This window comes from Pseudopipra pipra, chromosome 6 (genome assembly GCF_036250125.1).
Source record: "Pseudopipra pipra isolate bDixPip1 chromosome 6, bDixPip1.hap1, whole genome shotgun sequence".
NCBI lineage: Eukaryota > Metazoa > Chordata > Aves > Passeriformes > Pipridae > Pseudopipra > Pseudopipra pipra.
The window spans coordinates 29,793,944-29,818,398 of NC_087554.1; the positions used below are offsets into that span (position 1 = coordinate 29,793,944).

Consider the following 24,455-nt stretch of genomic DNA (forward strand, 5'->3'; position numbering starts at 1 on the left):
ATTAAAACAAGAATTTAGTTGCTCTGAGTTACATATCTTCACTGCACAGCAGCTGTAAGTGAACTGTAAATATACCAGGCATGTGCAGTTTGCTCAGTGCCTGAAAACATAATTTCTGTAGCAGCACAGCTCTGCAGCTGACCTAATAAATGCTGGTGCTGGGCAGGGCTAATTATCTCCAATGCAGCACTGCCCTGGCATGGCTGTACAGCTTCCCACTCCAGAATTAGCTTAGCTGGGACTTGTTTGGGTGTCTGTGCTGTCCTTCACGGTATGGTGGAAATGGTGGAAGAGCATCACATGCATACACTAGACTGCGGCATTACTCTGCTCTAAATGTAATGGGGAAGTGCTGGGCTACAGAGCAACAGTCACTTAACAGCTCCTCTTGAAAATTTGTCTGACTTGGATGAAGGTTTGGTCATCTTGGACCTAATTTTGGAACATCAAGCCCTTGTCTCTTCTGAAATCAGTGCTTGATAGTATATGGTGCCACTGAACAAAATGTTGACTAGCATGCTCCAAGTTCCTTTTTTTTCTATAAAGCAGTTACCAATGTTTGATAGATAATTACTAAATAGTGCCCCTCTGACCTATCAGGGTAACAGACCTGTGTCTCTATGATCTTTTTGCTTAAAACCAAAATACTAATAAGTAGATATTGGGAGGTGATGTAAAAAGGTGTGCGGAAAATAATTGGGGATTCTCTTACTCCAGATTTTGAGATCAAATAAGGCAAGTGAATTGATAAAACTGGCTCAGTGTCAGGTATTTAAGTGAGAAGATAGATAAAACCCTGTAGCAACTGGGTTTGTGGAGGTTCAGGTTGTTATATCTTAATACAGGTTAGTGCCTTATGTGGAAAGGATTAGATGAGCATTTTTGGAGACCTAATTCCAGCTAGCTGTATAAACACAGTGCCCACTTCTGTTGGTCTGTAAGGAGTCTCAATTTGTTTGTCTCTAGATAATTTCAAAATCACTCTTCTCCGTAAGAGGAACTGGGGAGATAGGTGATATATCCTAGACCAAGATCATTTGTTTCTTTTACACTAATGCTTCCCAATTCCCACTTTTCTTTTACTTTAGTACTGGATAAATGAATACACCTCCACCTTGGGGATTGGTGTCTTCCACTCTGGCATCGAGATCTACGGCAGAGGTATGAAGTATTTCCTTTTCACTACCTGCAGAACATGGGACAATATATGCCTAGTCTGATATGGAAAAGTATCCCAAATTTACAGCTTTTGGCAATGAATGTTTTGAGGAATGAAAAACTCAGCCAGTTCTCTTTTTAGAGTCCATTGTGCAGTCAAGGAGGAACTTGTGCAGTTCTGTCATGAACCATGTAGCCCTTCTTACTTTTAGCATGTAACTGCAGCCTGTAAGCTTGTGCAGGTGGGAGCAGGATGGCAGATAGGAGGAGCTATGTTGGAAAGCCATTCCAAGAGTAGTGAAGGAGAGGGATAGAGAATGGGAGAAATGAAGGAGGGCGGAGAGGCAGATCAGTAGTGTTTTAAGATCAGTGGTGTTTTAACACCTGCATATGTGTTTATGCTAATTCCCTGTCAGGGTAAATCCATTTTCCAGTCATTCTTTATGAATGCCTATGGTCTAGAAATCTTGTAATCTGGGTTTCGAGATTTTGGAAACCGTTCATTTGAAACAGCAGACTTACAGAGAAAAGAAAATGTCTTGTAAGACTTTTGAAATTGTCTGGATAGACCTAAAGCTGATTAGAGCCACCCACTGCAAAAGGTGAAGTCAAGGGATCTGGGGAAACAGCTGTAGTGCAGTGAAGGATGGGCTAACATCACTGACTTTCTTTTTCCTTCTTCAACATTAAATGGGAACAGCTTGGGCTACTCACTCATGGTATTTTTACCCAGTGCGATTCAGTAGACAGAATCCCTGAGGTGCCATTTCCATCTCGAGCACAGAGGCTTTCACAGGCCCTGTGAGATGGCCTGTGGGACACCTTGAGGACCACAGGCTGTGTTTCACAGGCCATGCAAGGTGGCCTGTATGACATGGAGGGACTGTGTGCTGAGGCAGCAGAATGCAATCAGCCTGGCTTTCTGCAAAGACTTCCTAATCACTGCCTGTAAATACTGCTGAAAGATTTGATTTCTCCCTATTCTAGAAAAGACTTCTTAAAGCTCAGTAGCACCACTGGCAGCCTCTCACAGTTTATCCAGATGCCTTCAATGCAGAACTTTCCACCGAGAGGAAGTCACCTGGGTGGGCACAGAGGCAGACTCAGAGAGTTTTCCTGGTGCTGTGGGAAAACAGGAGTGTTAGCATGGAGGGAGGCTGTGAGGGCACCCTCAGTCTGATAGGTAACCAGAGAGTGAAAAAGGCTTTCTGAGTCTGGCTGAAAAAGATTTTGGCAATAGCCCAGGCCCTGGTGCTGATGTTGAGCTGTGCAGACAGCTGCCATAGACTTTTTCCTGACATGGCGTTAATTCGATTACTCACAGCCTGTTTCTCTCCTTGTCAGAGTTTGCCTATGGAGGGCATCCCTACCCTTTCAGTGGGATTTTCGAGATCACACCTGGCAGTGCGGTAGAACTTGGCGAGACCTTTAAATTCAAGTAAGGGCCCTTTTCTATATCTTCTCCCCTGCCCCTAGTAGTCATCAATGTTGGAGGAGCAGGGATGTCCTGTCCTCTGGGTCCCCCCTTCACTCTCCTCATAAGTGCCCTCACTGCACCCTTTACACGATCCTAATTCAAAGGCAGCCCTGCAGGGATTTTGGAGATAGATAAAAGAGCATGTACACCAATTAGGGAACAGTGCTGAACTGTGTTTGTCAGGGATGTTTGTCAGCATGTTTACAAATGAGTGCAGTTCTCTTTTCCTATTTTTTTTGTTTTCTGTTCTCCCAGTTTCACCTGTTACACAGAGCCAATGCACAGGGGAAAAAATAAAACTTCTCTTTTTATGACTAACTTCTATTTGTGGATACCGCAAAGAGTACCTGAAGTCATCTCCTGTGTTTATTGTTGCTCTGTCACAAGGGACAGACTGGCTGCCAGAGGAGTCTGGGAGGATGCTGCATTCATGTGTTGTTCAAGGTGCTTGATGTGGGACTGTGGGTCAAGGAAATGCCCGTGGCAGGTGGCGGTTGACCTTCTCAGACCACCTGTTCATGTTGAAGGCTGTTGGAGACTTTTATAATAACCGCTATTGAGTGAATATTGGGAGAAGTGATAGGTTTCTGCATGTTTTCAGTCTGCTTCTTCCTGGCCCACCCCATGGGAACCCTCTCAATTGTTAAAAAAAGGTATCTCCTCTGTCATAATGGAAATTTCTGTTGTGGGATGATGGGCAGAGTGAGAGCAGACTCCCAGAGCTGAGACTGCCCTGGTGGTGAGCAGGAAGTTCTCAGGGCTGTTGCCTGTGTGGTAACCTCCTTTGTGGAAAAGCTGGGAATATTATTGTGCCATTCTGTTAGTAAGAGTCTCTGATAGCCTCAGATATGATGTCCATAATGTTTAAGCCTCTCCTTCTTGCCAATGTCGGATCATTTTCTTCTCCCTTAGTATGTATCATGCTCTTCACTGTACCTTTCCATGTTTCCTGTTGTGTGTTTTGTTTTAACTAGAGAATCCATTGCCTTGGGCACCACAGACTTCACAGAGGAGGATGTGGATAAGATTATGGAAGAGCTTGGCAGGGAGTACAAAGGAAATGCATACCACTTGATGCACAAGAACTGTAATCACTTTTCTGCTGCTCTGGCTGAGGTGGGCACAGGTGGTTTTTTTTTTAATTTATTTTTTACTTCTTCAGATATGTAGTAGTGCTCACAGAAAGGGAACTGGAGTCAGCACAGCCTGCCAGATTGGAGCCCATAGCCAAATCTCCTGTCTCTACCCTTAATATTTTTGGAAGCCTTTTGCTGTTGAAAGTGATTGGATCAGGAGGTGGAGATATGGTAGGTTTATCACATGTTTTGTCTAAACTTTGTGGGAAATTAGGAGTACCTGTAATTTGTTTCACTGAACAGGCACTGAGCAGGAATTGGAAGGACAGACCTGGTTAGCATACAAATATGCATTTTAATAACAAACATAAATAACCGTACACGATCTCCAAAGGCATAAAAATGGTTTATAAGTGTTCTGAAAACAAAAATATGCAGTATTCAGGAAATGGATGTTCTTTTTCCTCATTTAATGTGCACCATCCAAAACACAATAAAAAAAAAGAATTGATTTTCTCATAGACATCTTTGGTGCTTATTCATTTCCATGTTCTCAAAACCACTGTTAATTATAGCAAAGCTGTTATTTCTCTTCAGACACAAATGAAGCACAGAGACAAATTTATCCCAGCTATCTGCTGATTTAGGGTATCCGACTTTCTTTATTCCCAAAGTTCTGATTATTTTGGGGGGAAGCTGCCTTCCTCCTCACCCCTCCAGATGGGATGTTTAAAGTGCGTTTCAGTTAATGTGTGAGCATTCAGCATTTGTGTAAATCTGAATTCTGGATCTTGACCCAGTGCCAGAAAAAGATGGGAAAAGCATAAGATGGAAGTGACCTCCCATAAAAACTGTTTCTGTGCTTTCCATAGTTGTTTTATGGCAAACACAAGGAGAGAATATCATTCATTACACTAGAGTATGACTGCCGTAATGGTGAAATTTTCATTTCTCCTTCTGGAGTCCCCATTCTCATTCATTACACATCTCTTGCCTTTCTTCATCATATGGGACAAGAGTCCTATGCCAGTAACTTCTTTTGCCTCAAGTGTCCATTCAGCCCCAAACAAGCCCATCATAGATCCCAAATGAAATGTGTAGAAAAAATACTACATAATTTCATAAGAAATTCCCTAGTGAATCTGAGAATCAGCAATTAATTTACAAGTGACCTGCTTAGGCTCTAAGGGACACCAACTCTCTATTGGTTTCATCCTTACTAATTATATATAGGGAAAATGACTTAGTCCTTTCTGTAAATGTTAGTGAATTAAAAAAAACAGGAGGAAATTGAATTGGTACAAACAGAGAATGAAGTTTCAAGCAGTACAGAGCAAATCAATATTAGCCACACAACTAGTCTGGAGTCAAATAATCAAATTACAACAGAAAATGGAAACTTCAAAAATTATGAAGGAAACCCAGGAGAAAGCTATGTAATTATTAGGGAAAGGTAAATAAAACCCTTTACCTGCAGCAGTGAAATAAAGTCATTGCTTATTATGTACTTTGATAGGTAAAACTTCTTTGTGAGGGGATGAGGGGTGAACAGTGGTGAACAGTGACAGGACCCAAGGGAATGGCCTGAAGTTGTCAGGGGAAGTTTTAAGTTGGATATTAGAAAAAGGTTCTTCTCCCAGAGGGTGGTTGGGCACTGTAACAGGCTCCCCAGGGAAGTGGTCACAGCACGAGCCTGACGGAGTTAAGAAGCTTTTGGACAACACTCTCAGGCACACGGTGTGACTCTTGGGGATGGTCCTGTGCAGGGCTAAGAGATGGACTCGATGATCCTTGTGTGTCCCTTCCAACTCTCCATATTCTGTGATTCTGTGTCCAAACCATAAGCTCACAGCCACTTTTCCTTGATTCTACTGCTACATATCAGTGAATCCCTCACTGCCTCCTCCTTATCTAGCCTTCCAAACACAAGTCAAGTAAGACATCTTATAAAAAAAAATAGTAGGGTATTTTAAATTTTGCTTTCAACGTGCCTCCAGTGAGCATCTTTATAGGAGTGGAATTTAGGGTTAAGTTTTCCTGCAAGAGCTTTCTTGGTGGATTCCAAATGCTCCTTCACTGCTCTGTAACCTGTCTAGATAATAAAGCAACAGCCTGAATGGCGAGTTCTGACACTTCTGCTCCCAGGAGCAGAATTTACTCAGGATTTACGTCAGTTTAAATAAAGCCTTCAAAGGCAAGAAGGATTTTTTTTGTTGCTGTTGCTCTTCACATATGCCTGTGTTTATCAACCCTCTCTAAAGCATTACAAATGCAAACCCAGGGGAGCTGAACAGCAGGCCCAGGAGCAGAATGTCCTAGATAGTCTCTAGCATGGGGATATAGAAAATGGGAGCTGAAATTATTATAAAAATTGCTGGTAGTAAGGCACTAAGCAGAAGTCCTAGCCATCCAATGTGCCTCAGTCAGCATGAGAAATACGTGTGGCTGTCTTGCAATGGATATCTCCATCTGTTTTGGTAAACACAGTAATTTGGCAATCGTGTTTCAGAGCTGGGTGAGAAGTAGCACAGCTTATCTTGGGATACTTCTGACCTCTTGAAGGAAAGACTACTTGAAATCTGTTGAGACAGAACCTGCTTGAACTGGAAGCAATGAAAGTTTCTATTCTCATTTGTCAACATCTGATTGCTTGCTCAACTTTACAACTTAAGTGATTTTTTTTCTTCTTCTTGCTGTAGTTTCCATTAAAACTAAACAACCCAAAAATCACTCCATTGGGAAGCTCCAGTCCATTCCATGTAGAGCTATAAGATGCTTCACAGTGCACAGAACATGCTGTCCAGATGATGTTTGGCTCACAAACCTGTGTAGATATGTGTCACCATACAGGGCAGAAAACAGAAATTGTACTTATGCCCTAAAATCAATTCCAAGATGAGTCTCTTTAGTGTTTGTTTTGCACTTCAGGCCCTTCACCTGTGAAGGAGCAATAATAATAACAATAATAATAATAATAATAATAATAAGCATCTATTTATGCATAGTCATGTTATGTGGCAGTTAAAGACAGTAAACTTGAAAAAGTATCCAAAGAATTAAAAGAAAATATGTAGAAATTTTACTCAACAGAATGAAATTATGCATTAGAACTGGGATTTAATTCCAGCCACAAATAAAAGCAGGCAAGGATTTTTAAGTAAGTGTAAATTCTTGGTCTCTCTGTTGCTGTAGCCCCAATGGAAGGTGATGCTATCTGTACTGCAATGCCCTTTCACCCCAGAGAGGGGTCAGGGTGGAGGATACTTTTTAGTTTGAAAGAGAGAATGACCAGCTGTGCTTCCAAACAGCCTTTTAGGCTTTTCTGCTCATGGGCATAAGCAGTTGCAGACAATCAAGGAGATGGTTGTTCTGAGCCTTGTGGCTAAAGCCAGGCAGATCACTTCCCTGCTCTGTGCCCAAGTATCTCCCCCTTGTATACTGGATAATTTCCTTCCTTCAAAAAGGGCCCTGAAATCTTTCAGTGACAGCTCTTTCATCTGCCAATGTTAATTATCTGGTTTATGGTTTTTAGCATTCTTTTCAGCATGGAAAACCAGAGATAGAGCTTTATAGCCAAGTGGTGATGTATGAGTTAATGCATGTTTATGCAAATGCGTCTAGCAAGCCTTGAGATTTGGTTGTAGGCCTGTGATAGGTAGCTGTGTTTGGTAACCTTAATTTCCTTATCTGACTTTGGGCTTGCTAATTAGCGTCCAGACAGATGTTGCCCTGGTGGAAGGGCCATGGCCTGGGAGGATAATACCATCTGGTCATGCAGACTGAGGGCAAATGTAGCCATGTGTGCTGCTGGCTGAGGTCACAATTCTGAAGAGGGAAGGGAAAGGAGGTGTAAGGTTGGCTCTACTTCCCATATTGGCTTCCTCAGGATCACACTGTGAGACAACAGTCTCATGTCCAATTGCCACGACCTGTAGGACAGGTTCCTCATTCTTGGAAGGACTGCTAAATTACAGGAGCCGGGCTTTATTTTCAGATATTTGTTTTCTTTTCCTTTACCAGTGTTCTCTCAGTAAATAAAGCATCCATTCAGAAATCTTCTGTCTACATTTGTTAAAGAAAGATTTTTCTGCCGAATTCCCATTTAATACAATGATGCCTTGGGTTCTACCATGATAACTGGTATTTGTAGTCTTCAACAGTTACATGCAGGCTGACTGCTAATGGTTAGGGGCATGTCTGGACCTATGATCATGACTCTGCCATTTGGCCATGCATCTTGAAAAATCCCTAGACTATAGGAAGTTCAGCACAGGCAGATAAGCTCTGCTTAACCACTGGACATGCCTTTGACCTACTATCTACCTCTGGAAAAACTCACTTTGCAGTGCAGCCTCATTGTGTGCTGCTGTGGCATTTAGCCTCTCCCCACAATGCCATGCATCTCATCTGAGTCTTCTAATCTTCCTGCCCACATTCACTTGTAGGCTGCAAAGGGCTTTGTTACTCTCTAATTGCCACTTAGCTCTGAATTTTCCCTACTCCCTACTGCAGACTGCCAAGCATATTCACCTTGCTCAAGACTTAGTTCTCTCCCTCCTTTGCCAGTTCCCTACAGACTTCTAATGAGCAGTGACTGGATCAAAGAAGCATGGCTGGGTCTCCTCACAAAGCAGCTCCTCTGGAAAGAAAACATAGAATGCCCAAGTTTCAGCTGCAGGAGTTCAGACTTCAATCTTCCCCAATGCCATTTCATGGCAGTCTTATCAGTAAGTGATTCAGTGAACATGTTGCATGATCAGGAGTCTCTTCCTGTGGATTGTTTTTCATCAGGAACTTTGGGTTTTTTTAAGAAGTGAAGAACTACCAGAAAGCGTGTCTGCCTAATAAGTGCTGCACACTATCTTAATTAGTTTTGAAGGACTTTCTGATGTAAAGTAGGGCAGAATTTTCTAGTGGATAATCATGAGAAAATGAGAAAGAAATCAGATGCACTCCCTGTGCATTTGCCCAGCTTTAACTTAAGGTCACTGGTACACACACCACTTAATACCCCTTTGCAGTCTCCCTTTACCCTCACCATTTATGTCCGTGTAGGAAGGCGAGAGGAGCTTGGTTTAAATCAGCACTCTGACTCCTGCAACATGGTGTCATGATACCTGTATTTATAAGTCACTTAAGCAAATTTTTTGTGGGTTAAAATGAAGAGGTTCATCAAACTGTGGTTAGCAATTTGCCTACAAGAAGTTTACTCCTTTCATATTGCTTATGCTGACTGTTCTGAAAATCAAGTAGTATCCATACCATACTCTCTAAAGAAACTGTCCAAGAGTATGGGCAATCCTTATGGAGGACTTAGGCTTGCAATTTATGCAAAGAAAAATCAGTCAAGCCATGAGCAGCAGATCCCAAACTTCCCATCCTATTCTGAGCTTATGTTCCTTTCTGTGTTTCAGTACTCCAGGGAGTTTTCATTCTGATGAAGTTATGCATGTATGGGGAATTCAGTTAGGACTATGTCAATATTGTATAAAGCCCTTCTGTTTGATCATCTGTTTTTAAGTTACTTTGTTCCAAACAATCCCCCATGTATACTTACAGCAATATGTTCAAAAGGCCCTTCAAGGAATTGCAAAATATTTATGTTCTTTATGAGTTGTCCTGGCTGATGAAAAAGGGTATTTAAACTCTGCCAGATGGAAAGAAACATTGGCTTTTGAACATTAAAAAAGCATTTTAAAACAAAAAGAAAGGGTAAAACAATTAGTTCTTTCCATAATATGAATTGTTGAGTTTCCTGATTCTTTCAGAACATGGAGACGTGAGATAGCGAAGGAACAGAAGTTACAAATTGCTGTAAAGCAGACATAAAGGAAGAGGAATACATTTGTGGTTTCAGGAAAAAGCCAAACTCAAAGAAATTCCTGGACTTTAAGTTCCCTTGCAAGGACCTGCAGGTCTGAGGTCCCAGTCTTGCCACTGCTTTGCAGAAGCACTTGTCACTGCAGCAGTGGCCACAAGGAAGTATGACGTGAGGTGCCAAGAAAGATTTGCAGTTATATACTATGTCACGAAAACTGTAAGGCAGGAGCACACAGGCAGAGGGAATTGTGAAATTGCTGTCAGAGGGTTTTTTCAGTGCAAGATTTCCCTGCAAGTCTACTCGGACTTGTGGAAAGCAGATATTAGGTGAGGCACAAGCATACTTGGGCCAGCTTGTACTTCTGAACACACATAAAGGTGAAAGGCTGATTGACAGGGTTCAAATACGGGCATATGATATCAAGATCTGAGCCCTGCTGATGTGTGGGCATATGGTGAGTGTACAGTGCCTGAGGACAGGTTCTTTAGAGGAGATAGCAGTAACTAGAGGATCAGAGGGAGGATGAAGGTTTTCTGCTGTGAAGTTCTCCAGCTTGGCAATTTTCCTCAGTGTTGAGTGTAAGGATCACACCATGTCACTGAATCTTAGACTTTAAAAAAGGTTTTGCTGCTTAGTCCATTCACAAACACAAGACAACTCATTTCACTTCCCACCAGCAATTTTCTATGCTTCTGAAGTTTCCTAAGTAAGCCATGGAGCTTTGTTCTTACCAGAGTGATGACAGTTGCTACAGCACATCTCAGAAAAGGACATACCACCAAGGGAAAGGAGAAAACCACCTTTGAATCAGCACCATAACTGGAAGATAAGTGGAATGACTTAAGGAAACTAGTCCTTCTCCTTCCATTAATGTGATTACTGCCAAGCAACTGGAATTATCCCTATTTAAGGAAACTCTTCAGCACCTTGCTATAGGACATATGGTGCATAATTATCAAAGAAGTGTGGCTTCTGAGCACCAGGGAAGGCAGCCCCTTTTAGTCCCCAACAGCCTTACTAATGGTGGAATAGCAATAAAGTCAGTGGGTCTTATGGGCTCTTTTGCTAAGCTATGAAGTTGATGCTTATCATAATTAGGAAATTAATTGTGAGGCAGTGGTTTCATTCACCTAACAAACTGCTGATTTTGGAACTTTACCTGAGAACAGCAGTGGCAGAAGGTTTTATTCTTATATCATGTCTTTCCTCCATCTTCTTGAAAGAGGAATTATATGCTTTTGATTTTTATGAGTAATTTATCTTAAGTACTGGAAAAGATCAAACTCCTCTGTATACCCTGAGAAACACCCAAGTGATCTGGTAGGAATTTCCTCAGAGTCCTAGACAGCAGAATCTCACCACATCACTGAGGGATGACGAAGCACAGTTAAAAATCCCTATTTGCTTCCAAAATTATCTCATCTTTCTCTTATACCCAGAGAAATCTCTTAAAAAAAAATCAGGCCTAACTGTAAAGTTAGTGTCCACATTTCATCATTCTTCATATGGCTATTTAAGGTCATTTGGATTTGAGGAATTAAAAACTCTTCAGGAAAACAGATTGGTATCTCATTATCCAGCTTCCTTTTGTACCCACTGATCCTTTCCACCCCTTTATTCCTTTAAGTATTAACGAATCTGTTTCCTTATTTCTCATAATTTCTTGATCCAAATGACTGGACCCAGGGGACAGGGGGCAGAGACGCCATCTGGGTAAATGGCTAAAATCTGAACTAATTATTAGAGTTGAGCTGGGATTTTTGGAGCAAACCAAGTCATCAAAAGAGGAGCCTTTTAGAAGGATCTGATAGTTTTATAAAACTTTTGCTGGGATGCTCTGTGGGTTCAAACAAGGCTTTTAGCTGATGAGACATACTCATTCACAAGTAACTGAGAGAGACAAGCTTGCCGAGGTGCATGAGAGAAAACTGGATTAAAGACTTATTTACCTTTTTTCTTATATTTTGGCAAAAGTTCTGAATATCAGCCACAAGATGTTCTGAAGCAGAGAGTCCCTCAGCCTTTCTTGTGGGAACTGTCCTACTTTAATTATTTACATAAATAGGGAGATAACACATTTCAGCAGGAGAAGAGAAAGGCCTGAATCAGAATTTTTGTGCTTCTTGTTTTAGAAACTCATTTTGAACTTGTTGAAATTGCAGATGTCTCTAGAGAGAGAATATTATTTTGGCGAACTGGGGATCTTGTTCTTGGGCTGAAGTGGCCTTGAAAAATACACCTAGAGGTTAACAAAGTGAGCTTGGCTCATTCTTTGTTGACACAGGAGGAAAAGAGAGTCTTAGTCTAAGCATTTGAGGTAGCTTAGGTCAGCCTTGGAAAATTCTTTAGCATCCTAGATGAGGCTGGCTACTAGAGGGCAGGGATTATGAACCCTGTCACAATTGAATGCTTTGCAGCCTGTCTTAGACCTGCAGCACTTCATACTCAACCTGGGAGGTAAATAGCTTCCAGTCTCATGAAGTCAGTAACCTCAAATTGGCCTTAAAAGATGGTCTCTCCAATAGGAAATATCCTGAAGATTAACAAATGGAGTCCGCACAGTGGATCCTGCAACCTGATGGTTACAGAGGACTGCAGCAGGCATCTAGCATACCCAATATTGATGACAACACAGTGATATTATTACATCACTGCATGCCAGATGGGATGGAAATGCTTGGTGAAGCCACACATCCAAATCTCCTTGGGAGGTAGGGGATGATCTCGGTGCAATCAAGCTTGCTTGCTTGATCACTGGATCTAGGATGGATGCTAGGGCTTCTTTACCCCTTCCTTTGTGTTACTGGTAAATATCTGCGCTACTGATAGTAGCAGAGAGAGGCATTGTCATTGCATATCAGTCTGATAGCAGGAAATACATATCACTTGTGACCGCAGTGCAGCAGGAGATATCTTTGTGATTGGCTTTACAGCTGTCTGGTGTATACTTCCCTGATGGTGTGGCTGTCTCAGCTGTGCTTTGTCAAGGTGGTTGGAGCTTTGGTAGAACAGAGGGACTGTATTTTACTGGTAGAGGGTGGGGAGCTGTGCTGAAGTGATAGGAGACCGTGGTCAGTACATATTGTTTTCTTTCTGGATAATCAGCTGTCTTTTTTCAGCCACAGCAAAACTGACAGCATATAACAAACCCGCATCAGAATCCTACTTTCCTCAGAGAAGCTTAATTTTCAGCAAATTCTCTGAAAGAAGGAAGGTTTGCTGAATCAAGGACCAAATGAGGACAGTTTTTAATCATCAGTTAATAATTCAAGACTAAAGCTTTTCAGGTCCATCCCCAGGCACATGTGAGTTTTCATCATAAAGTTATTAAAAACCAGGAAGCTCTCCTTACCCTGAAAGCTATGAGAGAGAAAGGCTTAAACATGAAAGAAGGGAGATTCAGGTGGCATTTGAGTCACAGGCAAAAGCAGCAGAAGCTTTTATAAACCAATCTTTAGCAAATCCTAAGTAGACAAGTAATACTCATGTTTTCTTTAGTCAGCAATTGCTTTTCAGCTGCCTCTGTTGCAGAGGAGGAAGGTGTTTTGTTGAGTAAAAACCTAAGTGCAATTCTGTTAATGGCAGGGGAGAAAAATGCTCCCAACAGACATAAAGGACAGAAGGAAGTGAACGAACAAACAAACAAATAGCCACAGGACAAGAAAGAACATTAGGAAAGCTTTATTTCCCGGTGCCTGAGCCAGTCCTCACTGAAGCTGATGGAAAGCTTTGCTTCATTGCAGCAGCCTTTGAACGTTGTTAGCTCTATGGGGAACAGACTATGTTTGTTTTCTGGTTTTTAGCTGCCATGTATGTTTAGAATAAGCTTATTTATAAAGATGCCCTGCACCCATAAATTTATCCTCATGGTTTCAGATTTTTCCCTTTGTTTCTTCCTGTATGTATGCACAACTTTGACTGCATGCAGTTAATTAACTGCTATATCGCATTTCCAATGTGGTGTCTCATGGGAAAATGTGGAAAATGACATTTCCAGGTGTAGTTTGTCTATCAGATGAGATATTTGAAGTCTTTGGGAATTTCTTAGAATGAAGGCTGCTATAAAAACATATTTTTTTCCCATCATTAATCTCTCTAGCCTTGCTATCATGAATGAGTCCATAGGCCAACAAAAATTATTACTAGGATAACTCTTATATGTAGTTTTCAGCTCTCAGTCCATCTTCTTTCTCACTCTCTACTTGTGCATGGGAATAATATGAGGAGGGAAGTAATTTGAAACAGAAATCAACACTCCCTAAGTGGCAAGTTTTTAGCACATCATTTCAACTTTTTGGAAAAGGGGTCGTTTTGCCACATATACCTCTGCAGTCACTTTAGGTTTTCTCTTTAATGTGGTCTATCTAGCAAAAAAAGATTAAAATTGAAGATATTTTAAGAAGAAATTAAAAAAAAAATGTGAGTTCTCTGGGGTTGGTGTAAATGTGGGTATTTTTATCCATCTAATTTATTTTTCTGCCTTTTGCACCTGCCTTAGCAGCCTGAAACCTCTGTTTCCTTATCTGTTATAAGTAAGCATGATTCCTTGGAGCTAAGTTAGTTCACACTATCTGGGGAGTTCATCTCTAGTCACACCATCATAGAACCTTTGAGTCTCTGCGTGCAAATGCCTGAAAAACATGCCTCATTTCTAAAAATGAAGATGGCAAGAAAAATCCCTGTCCTTTAAACCACTGCCTGTTGATAAATGAAAAGTGTCAGGAGCGTAAATGAACTGTCTGAGTGTGTTGATAGGCTTTTGAGACTGGTACCTTTCGCTTCGAAGTCCTGCCAACACTGTCAGACAGCAAGTCTTTCCCTGTTCATATGAGTTCTTGTATTCTCCCTTCTCATTGTACGTCCATCTGCAGCAACCTGCCTCTCCCTAATATTAGGAAACACGGCTTGAGACTGAAACACAGGACTTTTCTGGTTAGCTGTGCAGAAAAAATAGATGTTCTTGATGTCCATCCCTCTATGCATATGGATTGGCCTAGTCTTGTTCAGCATGTCCATAACACTTGAAAGGATGACCCCATTAGGCAACAGCTGTTCTCAGCCATTGATCTTGAAACAGCAGCTGCTAGGAGAACACAATTCCTCTTCATGACATCATGATAATAGGAATGAATTGCAGTTGTTAATTCATTTGGTGGGATATTTTTATTTTAAACGCCATTAACAAGCCCAGACTTAATTATACTCAGCTTTCCCCAAATGGTCATCTGTTATGAGGCCACTTGCTGCCTGTCCTATCACCCTGCAGCTGTTGGCTGTACTTGTAAGTGCTTTTTACAAGGACCTTCATGCTCAAGAGGGTATTCCCATGCTTCAGTGTTGGTACAAGACTAATCAGTGATGCCACTCAGAATTCAACTCTAAATATGGTTCAACAAGATGTCACATTTGCAGCCACTGTGTCTCTCCACTGGTAGCCTGGCCAGTGAAGCTGAAACAGTGCTATGAGTGCTGAGGTGCTTTAAGCCAGATGTCTCGTTTGACACTGAGCTACCTACTCCATCGTCTCTGCTTGCAGACTGCAAAAAGGCAACTCTGTCCTTCTACCAAGGTCCACAGAAGTGACTAACGTGTTCCAGCTAGCACCATAAGGGGAGCAAGACTGTAGGTATTAGTCCCTCTTTTCAAGGTTTTCCTTTTTTCTTCACTCCTGGCTAGTCTCAGGCAGATGGTGCAGATGCTACCTCTGCTTTACAACACCCACAGCCCTGGGGAAGACGTATAGGAGTTGCAGTGCCCTGCCTGCTGTGGAACAAAAAAAGATTGCACAGGAGAATGGGGGCATTTCAGACAGTTGCTTAAAATAATTTAAAATTCCTTTGACTTCTACCTTTGACTCGCATTGCTACCTCCCAGAACACAGCCTCATTACTGAGCTCATTTATCCTCATCTACAGCTTCTCAGCTATACCCCTTCCTGTCTAAGTCAGAGGCCATTCCTGGCTCTGCTGAATGTAGTCTGCATGCAGCCTCATGGCCCAGTGCCACCTCATCTATTCTGGTGATCCCCACAGGCTAGTTATATTCCCTAGAGTAGAAATTCTCATTTTTAAACAGTAACTATACAATAAATCTGTTTCAAGCAATTGAACTTAGCATGCCAACTCCACAAGGTAAGACTGTGCTTTCAGGTGTTTTGTGAAGGCTGTATGTCCATTCTCCTTCAGAAATCTTATTTTCAGCACACACACTATGTACAGCAGCCGATCAGGAGTGCAGAGCTAGAGGTATGTTCTCTGTTGATGCACCCAAATTCCCTTAGCTCTGCCAGCACTGGCACCAGGTGGCAAGATGGCAAAAAAGATGTCTGTTCATTGAGTTAGTGGTTTATTCTGGATGTGTCCAAGAACTAGTTTAATCAAATTGGCACAATTCTCTTTCCATATAGGCGTTTTGGCTACCCTAACATAGCCTGCAGGCTTTGCCTGGGCAGATGTGCTTGTTTGTATCTAATGGCCTTATTCTGAAATTCTGATAGGCAACATCTATGCTATATTGCATAGGCCTTGTAGGAGCCAGCTATGCAAACATGTAATGATGTATCATGTATCATGCAATCATGTAATGATTCCCCTTGGGCTCTAAAGTCTTTTCTCTCAAAGTGCTCTGGGGTGTGTGTTAGACTTCTCGGATGCCAATAAAAGCCCTTTGCATTCTCTAAGACACACCAAGGGGAATATTGCACAGTATCTCAAATGGATACATGTCCCACGTGGATGCCACCTCATTTTTAGCAATGCTGCTAAGTCGAAAATCAGTGGGTGGTTCAGCAGGTGTTCAGTGCTGAACTCTCCAAGCCTCAGTCTGACGACAACAATTGAAGGAATTAGCTTGTATTGTTTGAGGAATGTTATATTGCCTCTGTTCATTTTGATTTTCATGGATTGGAGCACTACACAGTGCCTCTGGGAGGGCTCACTTAAAAAAAAAATCCTCGGTGCCTTCTGTGCATGACCTGAATCACCCCAATTGCATCATCCAGCACAGCACATAACCTATTACATTTGAGAGATCTCTCTTAGGATCTACTCCTGATCAGCCCTTCTCTTTGTTTTGATCGGGGCTCAGCTTGTTACACTATCTCAGATAATATCTAGCATATGCCCATAGACTCAAAGCTCTCTCAAAATGCAGCACATTGATAACATTGTCTTCTAGAAGGTGGGAGACTCAGCATCTTCCATTGTTGGATGGCATTTCAACCCATGTTTCCCAGCTGTGAGGTAGTTTGCCTGCCCACAGCAAAGCTTTACAGGGAAATGTTAAGGCTTGCCAAGCAGGGACCTAACTCTTAGGACACTTAGGAGAGGGAAGAGGGTACAGGGCAATTTGTACATTTTAGACAGTGACTTTTAGTGCAAAATGATACAGCTTAAGATGCTTAAAGTATATTTTGTATCCCAAATTACTTGTTTCTTGATGAGTTGAAATCCTGGTGTGGATTTGACAGCTGCCTAGAAATAGCACCAAAACTGTCAGGTCCCATTTCTCCCCTCCATTTGGCTTCAGCCACGCATGTCTGAACGGCTATTCCCGCAGCTGCCAGCCGGGTCATTCCCAGTTCTTACAGAGTCCCCAGAAGAAGCTGCAGCGGTGGGAGACTTACTTGTCTTTCTGTCACCAGGTGCCGCTCAGTGGAAGCTGCAAGTACGTGCAGCCTCCTCCCAGGTTTCTGCCTGAAGTGAGGACTGGTGTAGGTGGGCAATCAGAAGTTGTGCTCGCTGTCCCACATGGTGGATTTCAGTCTGTGATAGGGACTGGGTGCCTCTGAAGGTTGAGAATAACTCACACTTTCAGAACCTGAGAGTCAGAAAAGGAGAAGGGGCTTTGATAGGCAGTGAGAGCTGCACACTGTTCATAGGGGGTTTGCAAAGCTTAGGGAAGCCCTAATGAGCCGATGTGTTCCAGGCATTGGTGCCACTTGTCCAGCCTCTCATGTACTCCACGGGGTTTCCCATCCCAAACACTTTTATGCCTCAGATAAGTAAGCTTATATCTCACATAGGTTTAGCCCTTCTGTGGACTGTATGTTTCTTAACCCCTTCTCTAGTCAGCTACATATCAAAAGGCTCAGCTACTTTCTTTTCCAATGTCAAGCTCAGGGTCACTACAGGTGTCTTAAATTTCCTAAAGGAAAGGTAGCAGGACAATTTGTATGGTGGTCAGGACCAGCAATTTCTGACCTGTAACAGTTTATTATTTATTTACAATTCCTCTCAGAGTTAGCACATGATCTATCACAGAGAAGTTTACCCCCTTCAAAAAAGAAATCCTCACTTGTTTGGTAAGGAAGAAAAAAACCCGTGTGAAATCTTAAAGGCTAAAACATCTGAAAAAGGGTTCTGTTGATGGTAATAAAGGAAGGTAACAGGGTTCTGTGAGTTTATCATTGCAGTGTGTGGTTTTCAGTGGAGAACTGATCTGCAGTAGGTAGATTTTTCTGTAACTTTATATGCAATTGGAAAACATCCACTTCATCTTGCTTGTGCTGTTTTATTTAAACTCAGTTGGCTTAATCCTATGGCAGCCAGGTTTATTTGATGTTTCTCCATTAACTAAGCACTGCTGGATGCTCCAGCACAATATGCTTTATGGCAAGGAGTGAAAAACACAGAAGCAGACTGTAGTGTTGGTGGCATTCCCTGCCATTGCCCTTTTGCTCCTATTGAACATTGTGTTCTGCTGTGGAATAGTAATGAGGCTACACTGACAAGAGGTGACTTCACAAGCATGACTGAGGAAAGGGAAACCACTCTGACTTTATCATTATCCTTAAGCTCCACAAATTGCCCTTTGTTGCTTGATGGCCTGATGCCCACACATCTCCGTTCTTTTTCTGGCTCTTTCTTGCCTCACTAATTCATTCTGGGTGAAGAAGCTCCCATAAACAAAAGGAGAACATCTCAGCTTTGCTTCCGCATTGGGAAGTGCTATTTCAGTTGCTAGGGAATCTGCTTAGAAAATAGAGCCAACTCTTAAAAACAGTATTTCTATTTCCAGGCATCTTACCTTATGCTGTTCTGTTGTTTCAGCTAATTTTCTGAAGAATCATACCCTTGTTTAGTTCTTTTGTTAATATCTATGAGAAAGTCTTTATTAAAACTTAAAACTGCTTCAGAACTAAACTCGCATGCATACATCATAAGGAGCCTAAACTGAGTCGCTTTCTACACTGGCAATATGCTGCCTAAGTTCCTGGATAGGAAGAAAGAGAAATGCTACAAAATGTAGAGGCGCAATTGTACTGAAATTTGTGACCTTGGCTCAGGGTCAAAGTACTGTAGTGTAGGCCAAAGTGTTCAAGTAGAACACATTGAATCCAGTTTTAAAAATTCAACAGTATTCTTGTGAAAATGGTCAGATATGTCTGGTGAGAAAATGAAATTGATCAGCCAATTTTCTATGAATGAGTCTTAAATAGAGGTTATAATCTGAGGTTATAATATGAGGTTATAATCTGAGGTTAGGTAGAAAGCAGCATTGGTAAGAACTGAAGTAAAAGTCCTTGGAGTGTATTAGGTAAAGAACAATCTATGCTTGCAAGTAATTTTAGCAGCTAAATGGCTCTGTTCATGCTCTGATTCCTAATGATAATGTCTCCAATTTCACACATTGATTTTTAAACAATGCATGTCAAAATAAAGTGAGTTCCGTAGTCAAATTAGCAAAGTCACAGGTTTGCTGCCTTCTCCACACCTCATTGGAAACTCCATGCTGTTGGAGCAAGCAATTCCTTTATGCTCAAGGTAACTATTGGAGTGGGGCTTAGATCATACTGCCCAGGCCTTACACATAAAGAACCAGCTGCTCATCAGCCATGACAACTGTAGTTGGCACAGTCCGTCCCTAGAAAATGTTTCAGTCGTTCTCCCCAAAAATTTCTTGAAAACTCTAAGCACTACATTTCCCTTATCAATAGAATCACAGAATATGCAGAGTTGGAAGGGACCCATCAGGATCCTTGAGTCCAATTCTAGGCCCTGCACAGGACACCCCAAGAGTCACACCATCAGCCTGAGAGCGTTGTCCAAATGCTCCTTGAACTCAGGCAGACTTGGTGCTGTGACCACTTCCCCAAGGAGCCTGTTCCAGTGCCCTTTTTTTCTGGGTGAAAAACCTTTTCCTGATATTCAGACTAAACCTCCCCCGACTCATCTTCATGCTGTTTCCTCTAGTCCTGTCACTGGTCACAAGAGTAAAGAGATGGGCACCTGCTCCTCCACTTCCTCTTGTGAGGATGCTGAAAACCACAATGAGGTCTCCCTTCAGTTTCCTCTCCTCCAGGCTGAACAAGCCAAGGGACCTCAGCTGCTTTTTTTAAGACTTTCCCTCCTAACCCTTCACCATCCTCATGGCCCTCCTTTGGATGCTGTCTAATAGCTTAATGCCTTTTTCATATTGTGGTGTTCAAAACTGCACACAATATTCAAGGTGAGGCCACACCGGTGCAGAGCAGAGTGGGACAATCCCCTCCGTCGACTGGCTGGTGATGCTTTGCCTGATGCCCCCCAGGACAGGGTTGACGCTGTTGGCTGCCAGGGCACTGCTGACTCATATTCAACTTCCCACTGACCAGGACCCCCAGGTCTCCCTTCACAGTGCTGCTCTCCAGCCTCTCATTCCCCAGCCTATACACACAATAAGGGTTGTCCTGTCCCAGGCACTGAATCCGGCACTTGCCCTTTTTAAACTCCATATGATTACTTCTCACCAAATAATCTCCTTAATGGACCACAGACAATCACCCTCTTAGTTTTTGCAGCAATTAGTATTAAATTAAGTGTGGAGTTTCCTCTCTGTCTTTCTTGCTCCATGGGAGACAACAAAGGAAGGGAAGAATTCAGGTATTATGGCTACTGAACCTGCCACAAACTTCGGGCTCTAGTAGACTGGTGTAGGGCTGCACAGGCAGTATATTTATTTACTAAAGACAGGCTCTCGAGGCATGCCTGCTGATCAGTTCCACGTACCTCTTCTGTGTCTGGTACAGGATACGGTAAAATGTAAAGGGAAACAATCTTTATGTAGCCTAAGCCAGATACAGCTATTAAAATCTGGCACCTGTATGTATGTGTGGTCATGTGCTACAGAAGAAATGGTCTGCTGCACGCAGAAAGTTGTTTCATTGTGCTGAATTTGATATGACCTTGGAAAACAATATCTGTGCTAGCAGAGTGTAACCCAAATCAGTGTCAGGAGCATCTATGATGGAACAGGCCTAGTGAGAACCTGGTATTTTTTGTTTGTTGCTTTTCTCCCATATTTAGGAAATACTGTATGAGGAGAAATTAAAGGGTGGTGTGCTAGGATAGGAAAAGGTCCCCCAAACACTGTAATTTGACTGATCCAGTGTGTCAGCCCAAGGAGGAAAAGGGAGCAGCAAGAACAGTTTCTCAGGCATCTCCATCCCCCTAGTCAGACTCAGCTTCTTCTCAGCTCAAGGTGTATCCAGGCACAGCTTAGATATTTTTCCAAACTTTTTGAGCTACTTGGAAAATGAATGCCATTGTCTTGGTTGAGAAGCACCAGCAGGCCTGTCCTTTCACCCATGGACTGCTGGGAGAACACAGTCACCAAAGGCATTGAGAGCCATGAACTGTTTTCCCTGGTCTCTGCTGTGATGCTGACAAGGGCTATGGCTGGCAGGGCTCTCTGTGCATGTCAAGCAGTTGTGGAGACATTTACAGTTACACTGCTTCTGACTGCAGAAGATGCTTCTTTGTCTTCTGAGCAACAGGAAATTCACTGTGCTATAGTGGTGGTGAGAATGGGGATGACATGGCCTCTATGCTTGTGTTTTGATACTATTAACCATGTTTCTTTTTGGTTTGCTCTACAGATATTATGTGGGAGAGAGATACCCCGCTGGGTGAACCGCCTGGCCTACTTCAGCTCATGCATCCCCTTCCTCCAGAGCTGCCTCCCCAAGGAATGGCTGACCCCAGCAGCCCTGCAGAGCCACATCAGTCTCGGCCTCCACAAGGAGGAGCAAGGAGACACAACGGATGAGGAGTCACCCTCCACCTCTGCAGCCCCTTCAGCCTCAGGCACATCGCGAAGCTGTAGACATACTCGGGTCTAAACTGTGCCCAGCTTGCCCCCAAATAACATCCATGCTCTCATCCTATTTATTTCTCACACTCTTTTGCACACATTGTTTTCTCTCTTCTTCAGTGGACAACACAGGGGAGGGAAGACTTTCTACTTCAGCCCCTTTTCCAAGGGCTGCCACTACAGTTGCTTGGCAAAATGACTGTGAACCCCAACACAGAACTGAGGAGTGTGGCGACTAAACTGGATGCTCCTCGCAGGGCCCCCATGACCCTCAATCCACAGAGAACTGCTAAATCTCTCAGGCATGAGAGCATGCGTACGGGCAGAGTGCACATACTGTGATGTTCCTTCTCTGGAACTGTTTTATCTTTTTATCTCTTCTCCCCACCCATGTAAGCCCAGCAGCCTCTTCTCCATTTTGGCTGGGTTTCCCCTTTCCCTATGACAAATCTCCTGCCCACACCCAGTGAAGGAACCAGAGCCAGAACTCAACCTTCTCATCTCTTAGACCAGCAACAAACTCCAGTTAGCCCCACCCCTTTTGTGATTATCAGGTTTCTAACTCATGTGAAGGACAAATGAAAGGTGCTCCTATTCTACAACCACCAATTTTCAGTACTCAAATTTAAGAGCTCAAATGACTGTCCTGTTCTTGAAAATAATAACAAAGAACCTAGAAAATGAATGTGTTACTGTGGCTTTTCTTTGGGGTCAAAAAGAGGATGGGGCTGTAGTGGTTAAAGGCAGCTGCTAAGTAGATGCAGAAATGACTGTTGACCATATTCATGCTTTTTGGCACAGACCCCTCTCAGTTCTCCTAATTTTAGGCAATATTCCTGGTTTACTTTTTTCCCTGGGGAATGTCTCTCCTAGCTGACATTTGCTGGTTATATTTTGGGGGATGGCCCTTCTGAGCCAAACGAAAAGGAGAGTAAATCTGTTGGGAGGGTCAGTATTTCCTTCAGATTTTCCTCCTGCACTCACAAACCTAAAATATAGCCGTCCTTCCCTGGCCTATTTTTGAAAAAATAAGTGGTGAACCCAAAGAATGTCAACCTGTTCCCTTCTCCTCCCTTTTTGGAGGTGGAGGGGAAACTTAGGGCCACATCTGGAAAGTGCAGATAACCCTTCCAATGCATGGGCCACCATGGTGCCTTCCATTGTGTGCACTGTTTCAGTGGCATGAAAAATGGGCATAGCTGGCTCACTGACCTCTCCAGGCTGGCTCCTGACAAGAATCCTGACAAGAATTTGGATGTATTTATAGATGTATTTATGCTAATTCTCACAGCTAATGAGAAAGCAATGGAGGAGGAGAGGACAAGTACACTAACTCTTCTACTCAATTACCTCACTAGGAATTCTAGACAGGAGGTGCAGGAAAAAATCAAAGGGGAAATCCAGGGCCCCTCTCTCCCTTGCAACTCCTCTTGGCTACACAAAGGAGGACAAAAGATGAACAGGCTGTTCATCTCTCTGTTGAGAGAGGGTTGCTGTTTTAGAAATGCTGTTCTCAACAGCTGCTGCCAAGTCAGAACTTCCACCCTCCACCCAGAAAGATGACAAGCTCCTTTTTTTGGTCACAATTGCATGCTAAATCCAACCAGCTGTTTCTTTAGCTCAGGTATATAGAAGTATGTGCTTTCAGGGCTGAAGTTCTTGGCTATGATGTACATCATGTCTGCACAGACAGTGCTTAATGGTTTGTTACACGTGCATGGCCTTAGTGAATCAGGAGGCTCTGGAGAGATCTGTTGGGTGGAAGTGTAACTCACAGGATGGCCTCATGCCACTGCCTCCTGAAGTGATGCATGGTTGGGCAACAAAACCGTTATAACATGCCTCTCTTTTTCATCCTCTGTACAAATTGCTGCAAGTTCTGTACTGAACTAAAGTCATGTTCCTTATTAACCTTGGCTGCTCACAGCCAATGCTGCATTATGAGCAATTCTGCAGCTCCTAGTAACGACTCCAACACTAATCTTGATTACTCTGGTTTGTCCAGGAATGTTTAATAAGATTTCCATCCTGATCTCCATGCCGCAGAAACCATGTTACACAATGTACTATTTTGCTCTCTATTCCCCTGCAGTCGTGGTCATTGCAGCCTAAACTGGCAGTGCAAGCTTCATTTGTCTGAAATTTCCAGGGTTTCTGCCAATAGCCAGCAGCACATTATGTGCAGTGAATTTTAAAGGTCCTTCTCTAGGGAAAAGTGAGAAGAGGCTTTTCCAGAGCTTTTGTCTAGGCCAGGGAAACTGCAGTAGGAAAAACGTAGTTCCTGTTGTTGTGATAAAAGCCAGCCAGGCAGCCAGCCATCACCCTTGTGTTTCTGCTCTGCACCTGAGCTCCAGATAAAGCATCATGTACTCATCTAGGAGAGAACTAGGGCTCCAGAGGCACATTTCACACAGAAAACCCTCTCGCAGCATTTCACAACGGAAAAAATGCTTAATTGACTGTATGGTAACCTGGACAAGAAAACTACATTCAGCCTCCTTGGGAACATGAATATGTGCTTGAAGTATTGGGAACAACACTTGAGGAGAGCTGTGAATGTCATAAAAAAACCCAGATGTTTGTTTACCTACTTTTATGTTTGTCTGTCTGTTTATGACAGTAGGGGTCACATCAAGGAGGTATTAAACCTGTGCTGTAAATCAAAACTAGAATCTATTCCAATCTTCAAAAGTGTTTCTCCCCACCCCTCTCTGTTCAAGGTGATCAACCAACCAACAATGACAAGAACAAAGAGACACTGTGGAAATAAAATATATATTGATGATAGTTTTACCTCTGTAATTTAACAGCATTTGAGATTATTAAACATGAAGACATTTTAAAATCCTAA

General features: G+C 42.6%; 1 protein-coding gene across 3 annotated transcripts in view; it reads left to right on the plus strand.

Annotated features, from left to right (window-relative positions):
- The window catches only part of LOC135415860 (deubiquitinase DESI2-like), a 79,490-nt gene extending 55,035 nt beyond the window's left edge, over window positions 1–24,455 (plus strand). For all 3 annotated transcript variants that reach the window (XM_064658274.1, XM_064658273.1, XM_064658275.1), the window contains exons 2-5: window positions 1,089–1,161; window positions 2,503–2,596; window positions 3,610–3,751; window positions 21,390–24,455. In XM_064658274.1, the coding sequence (XP_064514344.1) occupies window positions 1,089–1,161; window positions 2,503–2,596; window positions 3,610–3,751; window positions 21,390–21,632 (552 nt within the window). In that variant the 3' untranslated portion in view covers window positions 21,633–24,455. The remainder of the gene's footprint in view (window positions 1–1,088; window positions 1,162–2,502; window positions 2,597–3,609; window positions 3,752–21,389) is intronic.